We start from the raw sequence: 14,011 nt of genomic DNA, 5'->3' as shown, positions 1-14,011 counted from the left end.
TAAGTAATCTGAAATTCAATTGTAAATTTATGCAATAATTAGACTATGAATTCATTAAGGAAAGGATAAACTACAACCACTACAAATTTTTTTTGAAATAGTACTTATAACAAAAAAAGTACTTTTTAGGTTTTAAAGTACTTAACTAATTTTCCGCAGGAATATAGTCTAGTCTATAGACTAGACTATAGACTAGTCTATAGACTAGACTATAGACTAGACTATGGACTAGACTATAGACTAGACCATGGACTAGACTATAGACTAAACTATGGACTAGACTATAGACTAGACCATGGACTAGACTATAGACTAAACTATGGACTAGACTATAGACTACACTTTAGATTAGACTATAGACTAAACTATAGATTAGACTATACAACTATAGACTAGACTATAGACTACACTATTGATTAGACTATATACTAGACTATAGACTAGATTATAGACTAGCCTAGACTATAGAATACACTATAGATTAGACTATATACTAGACTATAGACTAGATTTTAGACTAGACTATAGTCTAGACTATAGACTACACTATAGATTAGACTATATACTAGACTATAGACTAGACTATAGATTAGACAATAGACTAGATTATAGACTAGACTATAGATTAGACTATAGACTAGACTATGGGCTAGACTATAGACTAGACTATGGACTAGACTATAGACTAAACTATGGACTAGACTATAGACTACACTTTAGATTAGACTATAGACTAAACTATAGATTAGACTATACAACTATAGACTAGACTATAGACTACACTATAGATTAGACTATATACTACGACTATAGACTAGATTTATAGACTAGCCTAGACTATAGACTACACTATAGATTAGACTATATACTAGACTATAGACTTAGACTATAGATTAGGACAATAGACTAGATTATAGACTAGACTATAGATTAGACTATAGACTAGACTATGGACTAGACTATAGACTAGACTATGGACTAGACTATAGACTAAACTATGGACTAGGACTATAGACTACACTTTAGATTAGACTATAGACTAAACTATAGATTAGACTATACAACTATAGACTAGACTATAGACTACACTATAGATTAGACTATATACTAGATTATAGACTAGCCTAGACTATAGACTACACTATAGATTAGACTATATACTAGACTATAGGACTAGATTATAGACTAGCCTAGACTATAGACTACACTATAGATTAGACTATATACTAGACTATAGACTAGACTATAGATTAGACAATAGACTAGATTATAGACTAGACTATAGATTAGACTATAGACTAGACTATGGACTAGACTATAGACTAGACTATGGACTAGACTATAGACTAAACTATGGACTAGACTATAGACTTACACTTTAGATTAGACTATAGACTAAACTATAGATTAGACTATACAACTATAGACTAGACTATAGACTACACTATAGATTAGACTATATACGTTCCCTTACTCGTCTGTATTGCCATTTTTGTCTCATCACGGTTATTGGAGAGGTCCCTTCGGATGCACGCGGTGGCTGAGGTTTAAATCCAAAATCGTGTTGATAAAAAGACTGATGAACGGTGAAATCTATATTTCTGGATAAGTTCACTGCTGTTGCCGGAAAGACAACAGATACATAATTCGAAGTGCTTTACGTGAACACCTGCCGTGTTGGCCTTATTTCACGGTGGTACTTTTACAACCACAATGTGAGCTTATTAGACGACACGCCACCACCTCGCCACACCCACACACTCGTAAGAATATGTCGAGTGTTTTCTCTTGAATTTGGGTCACCTAAATCTGTTTATTTTGCCGAAGTTATGTAAAATTATAAAAATAAATAATAAAAAATTGTGGTGAAAATGTCAGAATAATAAATTGAAATGTCGTTACCCAGCAAACACAGGGGGTTCATGTAAAGTCGAGAAAGATTGTAAATCAAACTATTTTAAAATTTTAAAACTCTAAATCGAATGTAAACGTTGAATCAATTTCTCTTTTTAAAGAACCGTTAATATTTAATATTAAATAAAATTAATAACATTTTTCAAACGTTTGATTTTGTGTTTGCTGGGTTATTTCAAATATGGGGAATATTACTAATACTACCATAAGTTGTTCTACTACTACATTCAGACGACTTAGGTTTTTGACAACAGACTTAGGTCCTTGACAGCAGAGTTTCCGCTCTATATACTCTATGGCTAGAACCCTCAAAAATAACGAACAAAAATATATTGAAAAAAACACAAATTATAAACTTCATATCTAAAAAAACAACATAAAAACAATTCAAACATATATATAAAGAAAAAAAAACGAAACATGTGTATTTAGCTTTCGTTGGGTTTTGATGTTGCTGTCGGTGGGTTTGCTGGGGCTGTTGCTGGGGCTGTTACAGGTGTTGCTGGGGCTGTTACAGGTGTTGCTGGGGCTGTTACAGGTGCTGTTACAGGGTGCTGGTGGTGGGGCTGCCGGCTGGGCTGCTGAGTAGCCCTGTTGCTGGGCCGGATAGCCGGGTTGCTGGGCCGGATAGCTGGGTTGCTGGGCCGGATAGCCGGGTTGTTGGGCCGGATAGCTGGGTTGCTGGGCCTGATAGCCAGGTTGCTGGGCCGGATAGCCGGGTTGTTGGGCCGGGAAGCCCTGTTGCTGGGCCGGGAAGCCCTGTTGCTGGGCCGGGTAGCCTTGTTGCTGGGCTGGGTAGACCTGTTGCTGGGCTGGGTAGACCTGTTGCTGGGCTGGGTAGACCTGTTGCTGGGCCGGTGGGCCTGAGTATCCCGGATAATGACCCGGTTGCTGGGCCGGAGCAGCCAGATAGCCCGGATGTATCGGCCGAATATTGGCCTTTTTAAAATTGACTTTAATGGCCATGTTGCAATATGGGCACTTGTTGATGCACTGAAATAAATAAAAAAGAAATAAATAAAAAGAAATATATAAAAACTAAATTCCAAACTCTAAATTTGAAATAAGATTTCTAAGAAATCTTCGTTCAAATTAAGAGCAATAAAGTACTTACCGCCATTTTCAAATGATTTAAGTGGAATGAAGTCTATTCGCGCAAGTACATAACCATTCTATTCTAAAAATAACTTGGCATTACTTTTTACAAGGTTGTATTTTTGAAAAAGTCGAACATCATGATCGAAAAGTCGACTTACAAAGAAAATGTATTCCCTACCATTAACAAATTTTATTTGACAACATTATTTAGTACTAAATATTTTGTAAGCAGGCATCACTGTTAAATTTTTATTTCATGGCTGAATTTTGTGCTTGTTGGAGAGGTAAGCAAATGTTTGGTTTAATTTATTATTTATTAATTTTTTATTTATTTCCAGAGATCATAGGCGCTGGAAGAATAGGACGGGCAAGAAAAATATTAATAAGAACTTGTGAGTAGCATTTCTTATAACGTCATATGAAATCCAAAAAGCCCTTGACAAATTTTTCTGGAGAAGCGAAAAGTCGATTTTGTTTTGTTTGTAACTTAGGGCTTTTTGGATTTCATATGACTTTTTGAGTTTCTATAATATTGGACCTAGAAACATAAAATTAAGCATGTATAGATGATATTAAAGGTCACTTTTTGGTAATTTTTGGTTCATTAACTGGTACTTTTTGATTTTTTTTAATAATATTAAACCTAGAAACATAAATGAAGCATGTAAAGAAGCTATTAAAGGCCACTTTTTGGTAATTTTTGGTTCATTAACTGGTACTTTTTGATTTTTTAATAATATTAAACCTAGAAACATAATGAAGCATGTATAGATGATATTAAAGGCCACTTTTTGGTAATTTTTGGTTCATTGACTGGTACTTTTTGATTTTTTTAATAATATTAAACCTAGAAACATAAATGAAGCATGTAAAGAAGCTATTAAAGGCCACTTTTTGGTAATTTTTGGTTCATTAACTGGTACTTTTTGATTTTTTTAATAATATTAAACCTAGAAACATAAATGAAGCATGTATAGATGATATTAAAGGCCACTTTTTGGTAATTTTTGGTTCATTGACTGGTACTTTTTGATTTTTTTAATAATATTAAACCTAGAAACATAAATGAAGCATGTAAAGAAGCTATTAAAGGCCACTTTTTGGTAATTTTTGGTTCATTACTGGTACTTTTGATTTTTTTAATAATATTAACCTAGAAACATAAATGAAGCATGTAAAGAACGCTATTAAGGCCACTTTTTTGGTACTTTTTGGTTCATTAACTGTACTTTTGATTTTTTTAATAATATTAAACCTAGAAACATAAATGAAGCATGTAAAGAAGCTATTAAAGGCCACTTTTTGGTAATTTTTGGTTCATTAACTGGTACTTTTGGATTTTTTTAATAATATTAAATCTAGAACATAAATGAAGAATGTAAAGAAGCTATTTAAAGGCCACTTTTTGGTAATTTTTGGTTCATTAACTGGTACTTTTTGATTTTTTTTAATAATAAACCTAGAAACATTAAGTATGTAGAACCCGGAGTAAATAAGAACTAAATGCCTGCACAAGACAACAATAAGGCGACAATTTGTAAAAAAACACGAAATTTGTTTAACAAATTGGTGTTGTCTTGTTCAGGCCTTTAATAAGAACCTATATAGGGGACATTTTGGTATTTTTTAGTTCTTTAACTGGTACTTTTTGAGATTTCTATAATATTGAATCTAGAAACATAAAATTAAGCACTTTTCCATTCATTAAGTGGTACTTTTCGATTTTTTAATAATATTGAACCTAGAAACATGTATATAAGTATGTAGATCCCGGAGTAAATAAGAACCTATAAACATTTTAGTATTTTTTCGTTCTATAATATTAAACCCAGAAACATAAATTAAGAATGTAGAGGACCTATTAAAGGCAACTCTTTTGTACTTTTTTTAATAATATTAAACCTAGAAACATGAATTTAACCCTTAAATGCATAGCGTACCATATATGGTACATGACTTTAATTTAATATCTGTTGATAGTTATTTTTCAAATTTTTCTATGTACTATATATGTTACGTCATGCATTGTCACGTTATATTTTTTGTATTAGACGTATATCAATTAAATATATAAGTTATAAAAAAAGGACATTGTTGTTGGCCTAATTTTGGTACTTTTGTTTTTTTATGCACTGAAAATAATTCATGCCGAATATATGCGAAAAATTTCGTACATTGTACGAATCTTTCGTTGTCAAAAAGTCGGAAAAGTCGAAAAATCGTAAACGTCTAAAAAGTCTAAAAATCGGAAAACGTCGAATGTTGAAAAAAGTTGAAAAATCTAAAAACGTCGAAAAAGTTTAAAAATCGAAAAAAAGTTGATAAACGTAGAAAAATCGAAAAAGTAAAAAAAAAAAATCGCAAAACGTCGAAAATGTCTAAAAATCGAAAAAAAAAAAATTCGGAAAAATCGAAAAAAAAAATTAATAAAGTTGATATAATGTCAAAAAACTTCGAAAAATCAAAAACAGTTCAAAATAGTCGAAAAATCTAAAAACTTAGAAAAATCGCAAAAACGTCGAAGAAGTCTAAATATCGGAAGAATTGAAAAAAGTCAAAAAATCAAAAAAAGTCGAAAAATCTTAGAAGTTGAAAAAAGTATAAAAATTTAAAACGAAGAATCTAAAAACGTCGAAAAATCGAAAAAAGTTGAAAAAAGTAAAAATATTAAAAAACGTAGAACAATCTAAAAAATCAAAAAGTCGGACATATTTTTCCAAATTTATATAAATTTTATTGATTTTTAAATTTTACTATTTTTAACAATATTTACTGCTTTTACAACTTGTAAGACTTTTTTAACGACTATTTTTTAAACCTTTTAATCATTAAATATTATATACGTTATTTTTTCTTTGCAGGGAATTTTGATGTGCCTCCAGATTTAATGTATGTTTATTTTTATATTTATTTTTATATATTATTATTAATATGAAAAATCCACAAAAACGTGGTGTATATTAAATAAATCCATTAAATATGGTGAATTAAAAATCCATGATGAATGTCATGGTCATTTACGACAAAACGAAGATCAATAATGTGATTATCAATCATGTGTGATTTATTATAATTCATTTAATTATGTAAAAAAGTTTTTTATTTTTAAGTATTATGCTAAGTTTTTCAAAATAAATAAATAAATTAATAATTAATATATTGCTGTCTTTTTTATTTTTGTTTTTTTTTCTTTTAGGGAATAATGAATTTTAGAATAAGTTATTTAGATATATTTAATGTTATTAAAGACTTTTCATGTTTGGAAAATTTGAGTAGTTATTCAAAACAAAATGAAAAGTTCTTTCGAAATGTTATAGATTCTTTGAATAAAAAAAGAAGTAAATGTAACAAAATTCCAAAAAGTGCAAAACTTTTTAAACGCATATCTACTATTGCCAAACGTATTTTAAAAAGTAGAAATGAGGTAACTGATGTTAGAATGTCAGAAAATATAAAAAATTTACATTCTGAAGGTAACAGTATAGAAAGTAGAAATGCGGTTGCTACTGATTTAATATCAGAAAATATAGAAAGTTCGTATTTAGAAAATGATGAAAAAAAGCTTTTGGAAAGTATAAATTACTTAGAATTGGAAAGTTTTCAAATGGAGCAAAATTATATATCTGCTTTGCTGTCTGACTCTGAAAGTTTAGAAACAGCAAATACAAATTTAAATGAAACAAAAAATATCAACAGTCATTCTTCGGTTAATAGAATTATTAGTGTTGAGGATTTTGTTTCCCACAATGATGTTGTAAATGAAATTGAAAATGTTGTTGATTTCAAAAATACATCTAATAAAACAGAGTTGGAATTAATGTTGAATACCATTTTAGACGCTAAATTAAATAAAAATCTTAATGAAGTCCCACATGATTCATTTAAAAAATTGTGTGAAGGTTTCGTTCAAGAATTTAGTTTAATAGCTTGCGATTTAAAAAATTCGATGGAAAAAATTATAATTTTGAATGAATTTTCCTCTAGTAATGAATCCAACCTAAAAGAAATTAAAGCTTATTTAAAAGAAATTTTAAATGAGCTTCAATCTGAAAAAAAACTGCATAAGGAAGAAATTTCTGTAGGAACTGTACAGTGTTATAAAGAGCAGGATTGTTCCATAAAAAAACAGTGTAAAAATAATAGAAGGGATGTAACCCTTGGACCATTTGAAATAACAGGAGATTCCACAAATAATTCAGATTTTTTAAAATATAGAAAAAGTCCTAATCCAAAAGAAAAATGCAATAGAAATGTAATACGTACAAAATCAAAAAGTACAAAACCTAAACGACTATTTAAGAATAATATTTTCGATTGTTCTTTTCTTGTTAGTTTAAAAACTGTAAATAATGAGTATATGGATAAAATTACGAAAAAAAAGCTTCCTCGAAGATTTGATAAGAGAAGAATATTTAAAGTATAATAATGTTTGTATTTTATGTTTCTACAACATAAAGTTTTGTTTTGAAAAAACATTAATATATGCATATTGTAAATTTAACGATTGCACTACCTTTCGATTTGACGTAACTCCTCAAGGAAATGTAACCGTTTATAGAACAAATGAGTTACATCATGCAGAAGATGAAATTCACGTTGGTCAAATGAGAGGTGTAAAAAGACATGTATTTAAAAGTAAAATAAAAGAAGATGTGCCATATTTGTTTAAACAAAAACAAATATTGGTAGCTTCAGACGATATTGCGGAAAAAGGCAATTTTCAAAATATCCAAAATTTAGAAACTTTTAGAAAATTAAAATCTGAGGCCAATATGGCGAAATATTATGATAGAGATCCATTTGTTGCTCTTTATTTGATGCAAATGGGCCCCTATAAGAATTATATTCATAGACTTGCTTCTCCCTTTACAGTTTATACATGGGAAAGATATACGTTTGACACAATATCATCCAATATTGAAATCCTTAAAGATTCGAATTTTACATTGCATATCGATGCTTCAGGTGAAAGCGTGAAAACTTTAGCATGTGCTCACAAAAGAATTCTAAGTTATAAAATAGTTATACGAATCAGAAAACTGAAAAAAATTCTGCCTATTGCAGAAGCAATTCTTTCAGGACACTCAAAAAAAGAAATTTCGAATTATATAGATTACTTAAAATCAAATTTGAAAGAGTATGGTGTGAAATTTCAGTTCAAACCGCCAAAAATTAAAAGAGTCTGTACTGATGTCAGCGCAGCATTATATGGAGCTGTGTTGCAAAGCTTTAACAACCAAAATATGGTAGAGTATCTGAATACTTGTGCAAAATTTCTAAATGATTTCGAATTGAATCCCAAAATTAAACCCAATTTTGTTATATTGCAATGGTGTAAATATCATTATATTCACATCATGTGCAAAGATTTGGACGCTAGATTGGGTAGAAATCATGTGTTAAGGCCTTTATTAAAGAATGCCTTCATAGCAGCATATAATTTCACTACTATTAAAGAGTGTCAAGAATGGTTTAAACATATCTTCATTGTTTTACTTACGCCATATAAATGTCATAATTTGGAAAAAAGCCTTAAAGTATTGACACAATTTTTAATAAAAGAAGAAGAAAATAAGAAAAACAGAAAAAAGAACTATATTATTTCAGAAAATGAAAAAAATAGATCCATTAGAATCTATTGCGGCTAGTAGTCCATTCCGAAAAATGTTTCTTACAATCTATAATGAAGTTGAAACCGATATTAAAAATATAAATATGGGTCATGAACTAAATAAATATCGTAATGATCAAATTTGTACGTTTATATTAAACAAATACTGCGCTTTTATTGTTCTTTGGACAAATGTTATGGGTATTCACGTTGATCCATCAGGAGAACATATAAGCAATGCTCCAGTAGAATTTACCTACTTTTTGCAAAAAAATATAATTTTACCTGAAAAATCTGTGAGAGCCGATGTCTTTGTTAATACAATGAGAATAAGCTATTTAAGTTCTTTGAAAGAACTACGTTATAAATACAAGATGTTTGGTCCAATGGACAAAGAAATTGAGGATACACTCACAAGTTTAAATGAATATAATGTAGTTGATGTTCAAAGCTCACAACGAAAAGAACATTCATATATTACCTCAACACCTATTGAAAAAAAATAGATAACTCTCAAGCTTTAAGTGTTGAGTTAATAGAAACGGATCATAGTTATTCAAAACATAGTTTTGAATCCGATCCCGAAGAGCAATGGGGAAAAACAGACCCAAAGAAAAGAAAATATTCGACCTAAAATGTTGCTTGCTGCGAAGGAAAGCAAAAAAATTTCAAATATTCTTAAAAATATTGAAAAACCTAAAAAAACTTATATAAAAAGAACAAAATAAAATCAAAAAAAATGGATATAAAAAATAAAATTAAATTAGAAAAAGCCGAGGTGACTAAAAATAAAAATAAATCAAAAAAAACCGAGGTAAAAAAAGAAGAAATTAAATTTGGAAAAACATTGATTAAGAGAGAATCGTTCTTTCTTTTCAAATTTGATTTACTTTTTTCTGAAATTAATAATACCACAGATACAATTAATATGGGGTATTATGATTATTTAGAAACATCCGATTGGGATTCATTAAACAATATGGAACAATTAACAAATTTCGTTTTAGACGCTTGCCTTTTAGCGGTAATAAAAGAAAGTAGATTAATTGATTGCTATTGTTTACCTTGTCAGACTAATAATATACAGTTTGACAAGTTGAATTTATATATACAAAATCAACCTGAATTAATATTTATACCTATTTTGTGTTCAGGTCATTACACTTTATGTGTTCTTAAATTCTCTTCACATGAATTTATATATGTAAATTCATTACCAAGTGAAGGTGAAGGAAAACGGCTTTATAATTGTTTTATAAGCACGTTTGAAAATAACAAAAGTTTATGGCAATACCGACCAATACTGGAAAGAGATTTGCAAAATGATGGTTCTAGTTGTGGAATATTTGTTTTAATGTATGCTTCTAAAATTCTAAAAAATGAACCTTTAATAAAATTAAATCAACCAAATATTGTTAGAAATGATATGAAAAAATTGTTGTTAAAGCATCAAGGTGACAAAACAAGATTTTGTTGCCATTGTGGAGGTTTTAATAGAAAAAATGAGGATATTTGTGTATGCAATGACTGCGAATATTATATTTGTTCAAATTGCGCACATAAACATAAGAATAGTGAATCTGATCGTTGCAAAATTATTGAACAAAATATATTGTCAATATAGATATTAAACGAATTAATAATTATTATGTAAATATTAAATTTTATAAAGAGGTTAACCAGTCTTATAGATAACTTGTATAAATCTATTATTCACATAAATAGTCATATGTACATATATTGTAGCAATATCTGTGATAACAATGCAATGCAATTGTAAACAAATATGGTATTTAGGCCTATTGGGGATGCCAGCCATATTAAATAATTGGCAACGCACATCGCATAGTACCTCATGGGTTGTGTGGAAAACTATGTATTTTTTCTGGAGTTTTTCTATTCTATTTCTATTTTTTGCAACTTATTTAGATTATTCCAACTGTTTTAACTGAAACAAGTAAGAGTGCTATATTCGGCTGTGCCGAATCTTATATACCCTTCACCATAGTGTATTTAAAAAATATAAATTTTATAAAATTTAGATTTATGTACCTATTTAATTTTCCCGATTATATCATTATTATAGCAATAGCAAAACAAAATGAACAACAACAACGCTAAACGAAATAAACACTCAAAAAACAAAATACACAAGGCAGTAAAACCAACAGACATCCAAACATACGAAACGAAATACAAAAAAAAACAAGAACAAAATACACAAGAACAAAATACAAAATACATAAGTATTCGAATTTAGGTAAACTATGAAAAGAAACCAAATTGAATAATATATTTTGTGTGAAAAATAAATAAATTAATTTGTTATATTGTCTAGATAGTCCTTAGTTTTGATATCACGCCCCTTAAAACTTGAAAACTTTACATTTACTTAAATTAGTTGTGCTTTTTTTTAAAAAAGTCCATGAAACTACTTCACAAAAGTATGCGAATTTTTCCTGTATTTCATATTTGATCATATTATACGATACACAAATTCTAGAATCGCATGGTTTTATGCTTAATTTTGTTTTAAGGGGTAACTATCAACCGCATGGATATATTTTTGACCCATTTGGTCCACAATTTTGGGGGATTTGTACCCTCTTTTCATGTAATATCATTAAAATGGCAATTTTTGGCTATATTTGTAATGTTTTCACCCTTTTTCCAGAGATAAAACCAAAATTTAATATTGGAATTTAATAGAACCCATAGGGTATCTAAAAATAATATTTTTTGTTATAAGGATCTGTACTTAAACGTTCCAAGATGAATTTTTGGTATCGTTTTTCAGTTTCTAATTGAATTATCTGGACCATAAGTCCCTTTTCGTACCTCTAGGGACGATATTTTCCGACAAAGTTGTCTAGTGTATATTCATGTACATATTGGCACTAATATATTTTAAATTTTCAATATATTATAGCGGGTTACAACCCCAAAACATGCCTTAACAAAACGTCATCCTATATAGTAGATTTCAGTTTTTACTACTCGTAACTTTCACGCTTATGTTGCCCGTTACAATAACACTGTAAGTCCAAAATTTTGGTTTTAATTTGATCATAATAAATACTATTTAAACACATATCAACATTTTTGAGTTAGATCATAATGCCGTGCAGCATGGAGGCCATTGGTATATAAAAATAATGATTTTACTATTTTGAATGGTGTTTCTTCGAGGCATGTTTTGGAGTTGTACACTTCCACAACACATTGAAAACTTAAAATGTATAAAAGCTGATATCTAAAAGAATATATACCAGAAAACTTTTCCCGAAAATAGTTGATCCTAGTATTATAAAAATGGACTTAAGTTCCAATATATTGAATTAGCGACAGAAGAATGATCCGAATAATTTATCTTGGAACGTTTAAATACAGATTCTTGTAACAAAAAATATTATTTTTAGATACCCCAAGGGGTCTTTTAAGTCCTAATATCAAATTTTTGTTTTATCTCTGGAAATAAGGAGAAAAATTTACAATTATGGCCAAAAATCGCCATTTTAATGATATTACTTGAAGAAAGGTACAAATTCCCCAAAATTGTGGACCAAATGGGCCAAAAATATATCCTTTCCGTGGATAGTAACCCCTTAAAACAATATTACGCATAAAAACCATTCGATTCTAAAATTTGTGTTGCGTATAATATGATCAAATATGAAATACAGGAAAAATTTGTATACTTTTGAGAGGCATTTCATGGACTTTTTTAAAAAATCCACAATTAATTTAAGTCAATGCAAATTTTTCAAGTTTTAAAAAGCGTGATATCAAACATAAGGACTATCTAGACAATATAACAAATTAATTTATTTATTTTGCACACAAAATATATTATTAAATTTGGTTTCTTTTTATAGTTTACCCAAATTCGAATAATTATGAGAGACACTGTATGTAGGTATATAAATACAAACACTTTTTTTCGGTAATACTTGGAAATAAAAGTATTGTATTTATGTATACAAATCAGGATCAAAATAAATAACAATGAATGGTTGAAAGAAAACGTTATTAAAAGTTCTTTTTAAATGTTCAGTTTTATCTTTTGTAATTATTTTTATAATTTCATTGTAATTAAACTTGTTTTTACTTAATTTACTTGAAAATTAATTATTAAATAAATCAAAAAAGTAAGGACAGTAAATTTTATATAAAATTTAGAAAATATTTAAAACTATAAATGAAAAAAAAACACAATCTTCATAAAAAAGTTACTATAAATTCCATTCACGTCTTTGCCACAAACCATCCTCGGTGACTTCGTCACTTCCTTTAATGGTCGCTTCGCACAAATTAACCACGGCCACTACATTATCACTGACCACTTTACATTGCAGCGAAATTGGTATCGCCCACATAAATTTGCTACACTAAAGTGGTCATGAATCACACAACGATTCATTAACGGCGATTTCTTCGGCAGGTGTGGAAATCGAATTTTGACATTCCTTGGCATTGTAAGCAGCGGCTCGACAATGTTTAGCAATTAATATTGAATGGAAGTGAACAACAAAAGAGGCGATTAAGCGCAGCAGCAAAAAACATGACAAAATAACACAATTGAGCCTCTACAGAAATTGCTACGTAATGTAAACTGTTCGTTAAACGTTCTTTGAAACTCATAAACTCTTCGAGTTAAGAAAATGTATAGAAACGATAGGTCAGCATTACATATTCCAAACGCTCCTTATAGCTGTAGGAAAAAAATTTCACTATTTACGTTATACATAACAATATAAAAAACTAAACTATAATTACATTTTGTGGTAATGTTGTTAAAACCCACTTTCCATCAACATTTATTGGCCAAATCTTGTCTAGCTTGCATGGAAATTGAAGGCAAAAACACTAGAGTGCCGCCTCTGACAAGAACATATGCTTGGAAAGTATATTTTCCAAGATTTTAAAAATATAAATATAAAATAAATTTAATTTGTTGCAGAACAATTAAAAAAGTTCTACCAAGTTTAAATATTTTTTTGGTACTAAAAGAAGTTGCCAGATGTTGTAATGCAGGGATGGAGATATATTTTAAGTGCATTTCTATTAAATTATTATTAATATTAATTATTCTGTGACAAAAAAGAAAAATATGACTTTGAATGACTTTATTGTCTTATTTAAAATTTTTACAATTTTAAAGTTTTTAAAATCCCAACTTATTTTAAAATTTCAAACCGTTTGGAGATTTTTAACAAAAAATTTACTTTAAACGACTTTCATCGAATTGCTTCGACTTTCTCAAGTTATGCCCGAATTCAGAAAGAAGAAAAGAAAACAATTTTTAAAATTTTGTATGAAAACTACTCAGTTTTTGTTAGTGTTTTTCATATAAAATTTTAAATATTGTTTTACATTCTTCTTTCTGAA

At 29.0% G+C, this 14,011-nt stretch overlaps 1 protein-coding gene and 2 long non-coding RNA genes across 3 annotated transcripts; 1 reads left to right on the top strand and 2 right to left on the bottom strand.

Annotated features, from left to right (window-relative positions):
• Positions 1-2,450: 2,450 nt before the first annotated feature.
• LOC119610944 (34 kDa spicule matrix protein-like) lies at positions 2,451-3,078 on the bottom strand (the record flags this gene model as incomplete). The annotated part of the gene is made up of 2 exons (XM_037966366.1): positions 3,029-3,078; positions 2,451-2,907 (listed from the first exon to the last, which is right to left on the bottom strand). Coding segments are annotated over exons 1-2 (463 nt in total), but the record flags the coding sequence as incomplete, so codon positions are not given.
• A 108-nt stretch (positions 3,079-3,186) lies between these two features.
• LOC119610947 lies at positions 3,187-6,167 on the top strand. The gene is made up of 3 exons (XR_005232026.1): positions 3,187-3,296; positions 3,351-3,404; positions 5,874-6,167. It is a non-coding gene; the product is annotated as an uncharacterized LOC119610947 (long non-coding RNA).
• A 7,090-nt stretch (positions 6,168-13,257) lies between these two features.
• Positions 13,258-13,640, bottom strand: LOC119610950. Its single transcript, XR_005232027.1, has 2 exons — positions 13,400-13,640; positions 13,258-13,334 (listed from the first exon to the last, which is right to left on the bottom strand). It is a non-coding gene; the product is annotated as an uncharacterized LOC119610950 (long non-coding RNA).
• Positions 13,641-14,011: the final 371 nt, after the last annotated feature.

Source organism: Lucilia sericata, unplaced genomic scaffold (genome assembly GCF_015586225.1).
Source record: "Lucilia sericata isolate MDLA Ls3-8-SP2 unplaced genomic scaffold, ASM1558622v1 Contig001319F_arrow, whole genome shotgun sequence".
NCBI classification, from domain to species: domain Eukaryota; kingdom Metazoa; phylum Arthropoda; class Insecta; order Diptera; family Calliphoridae; genus Lucilia; species Lucilia sericata.
The sequence above is the reverse complement of the archived record's forward strand: the minus strand, read 5'-3'. Positions and strand labels throughout refer to the sequence as shown.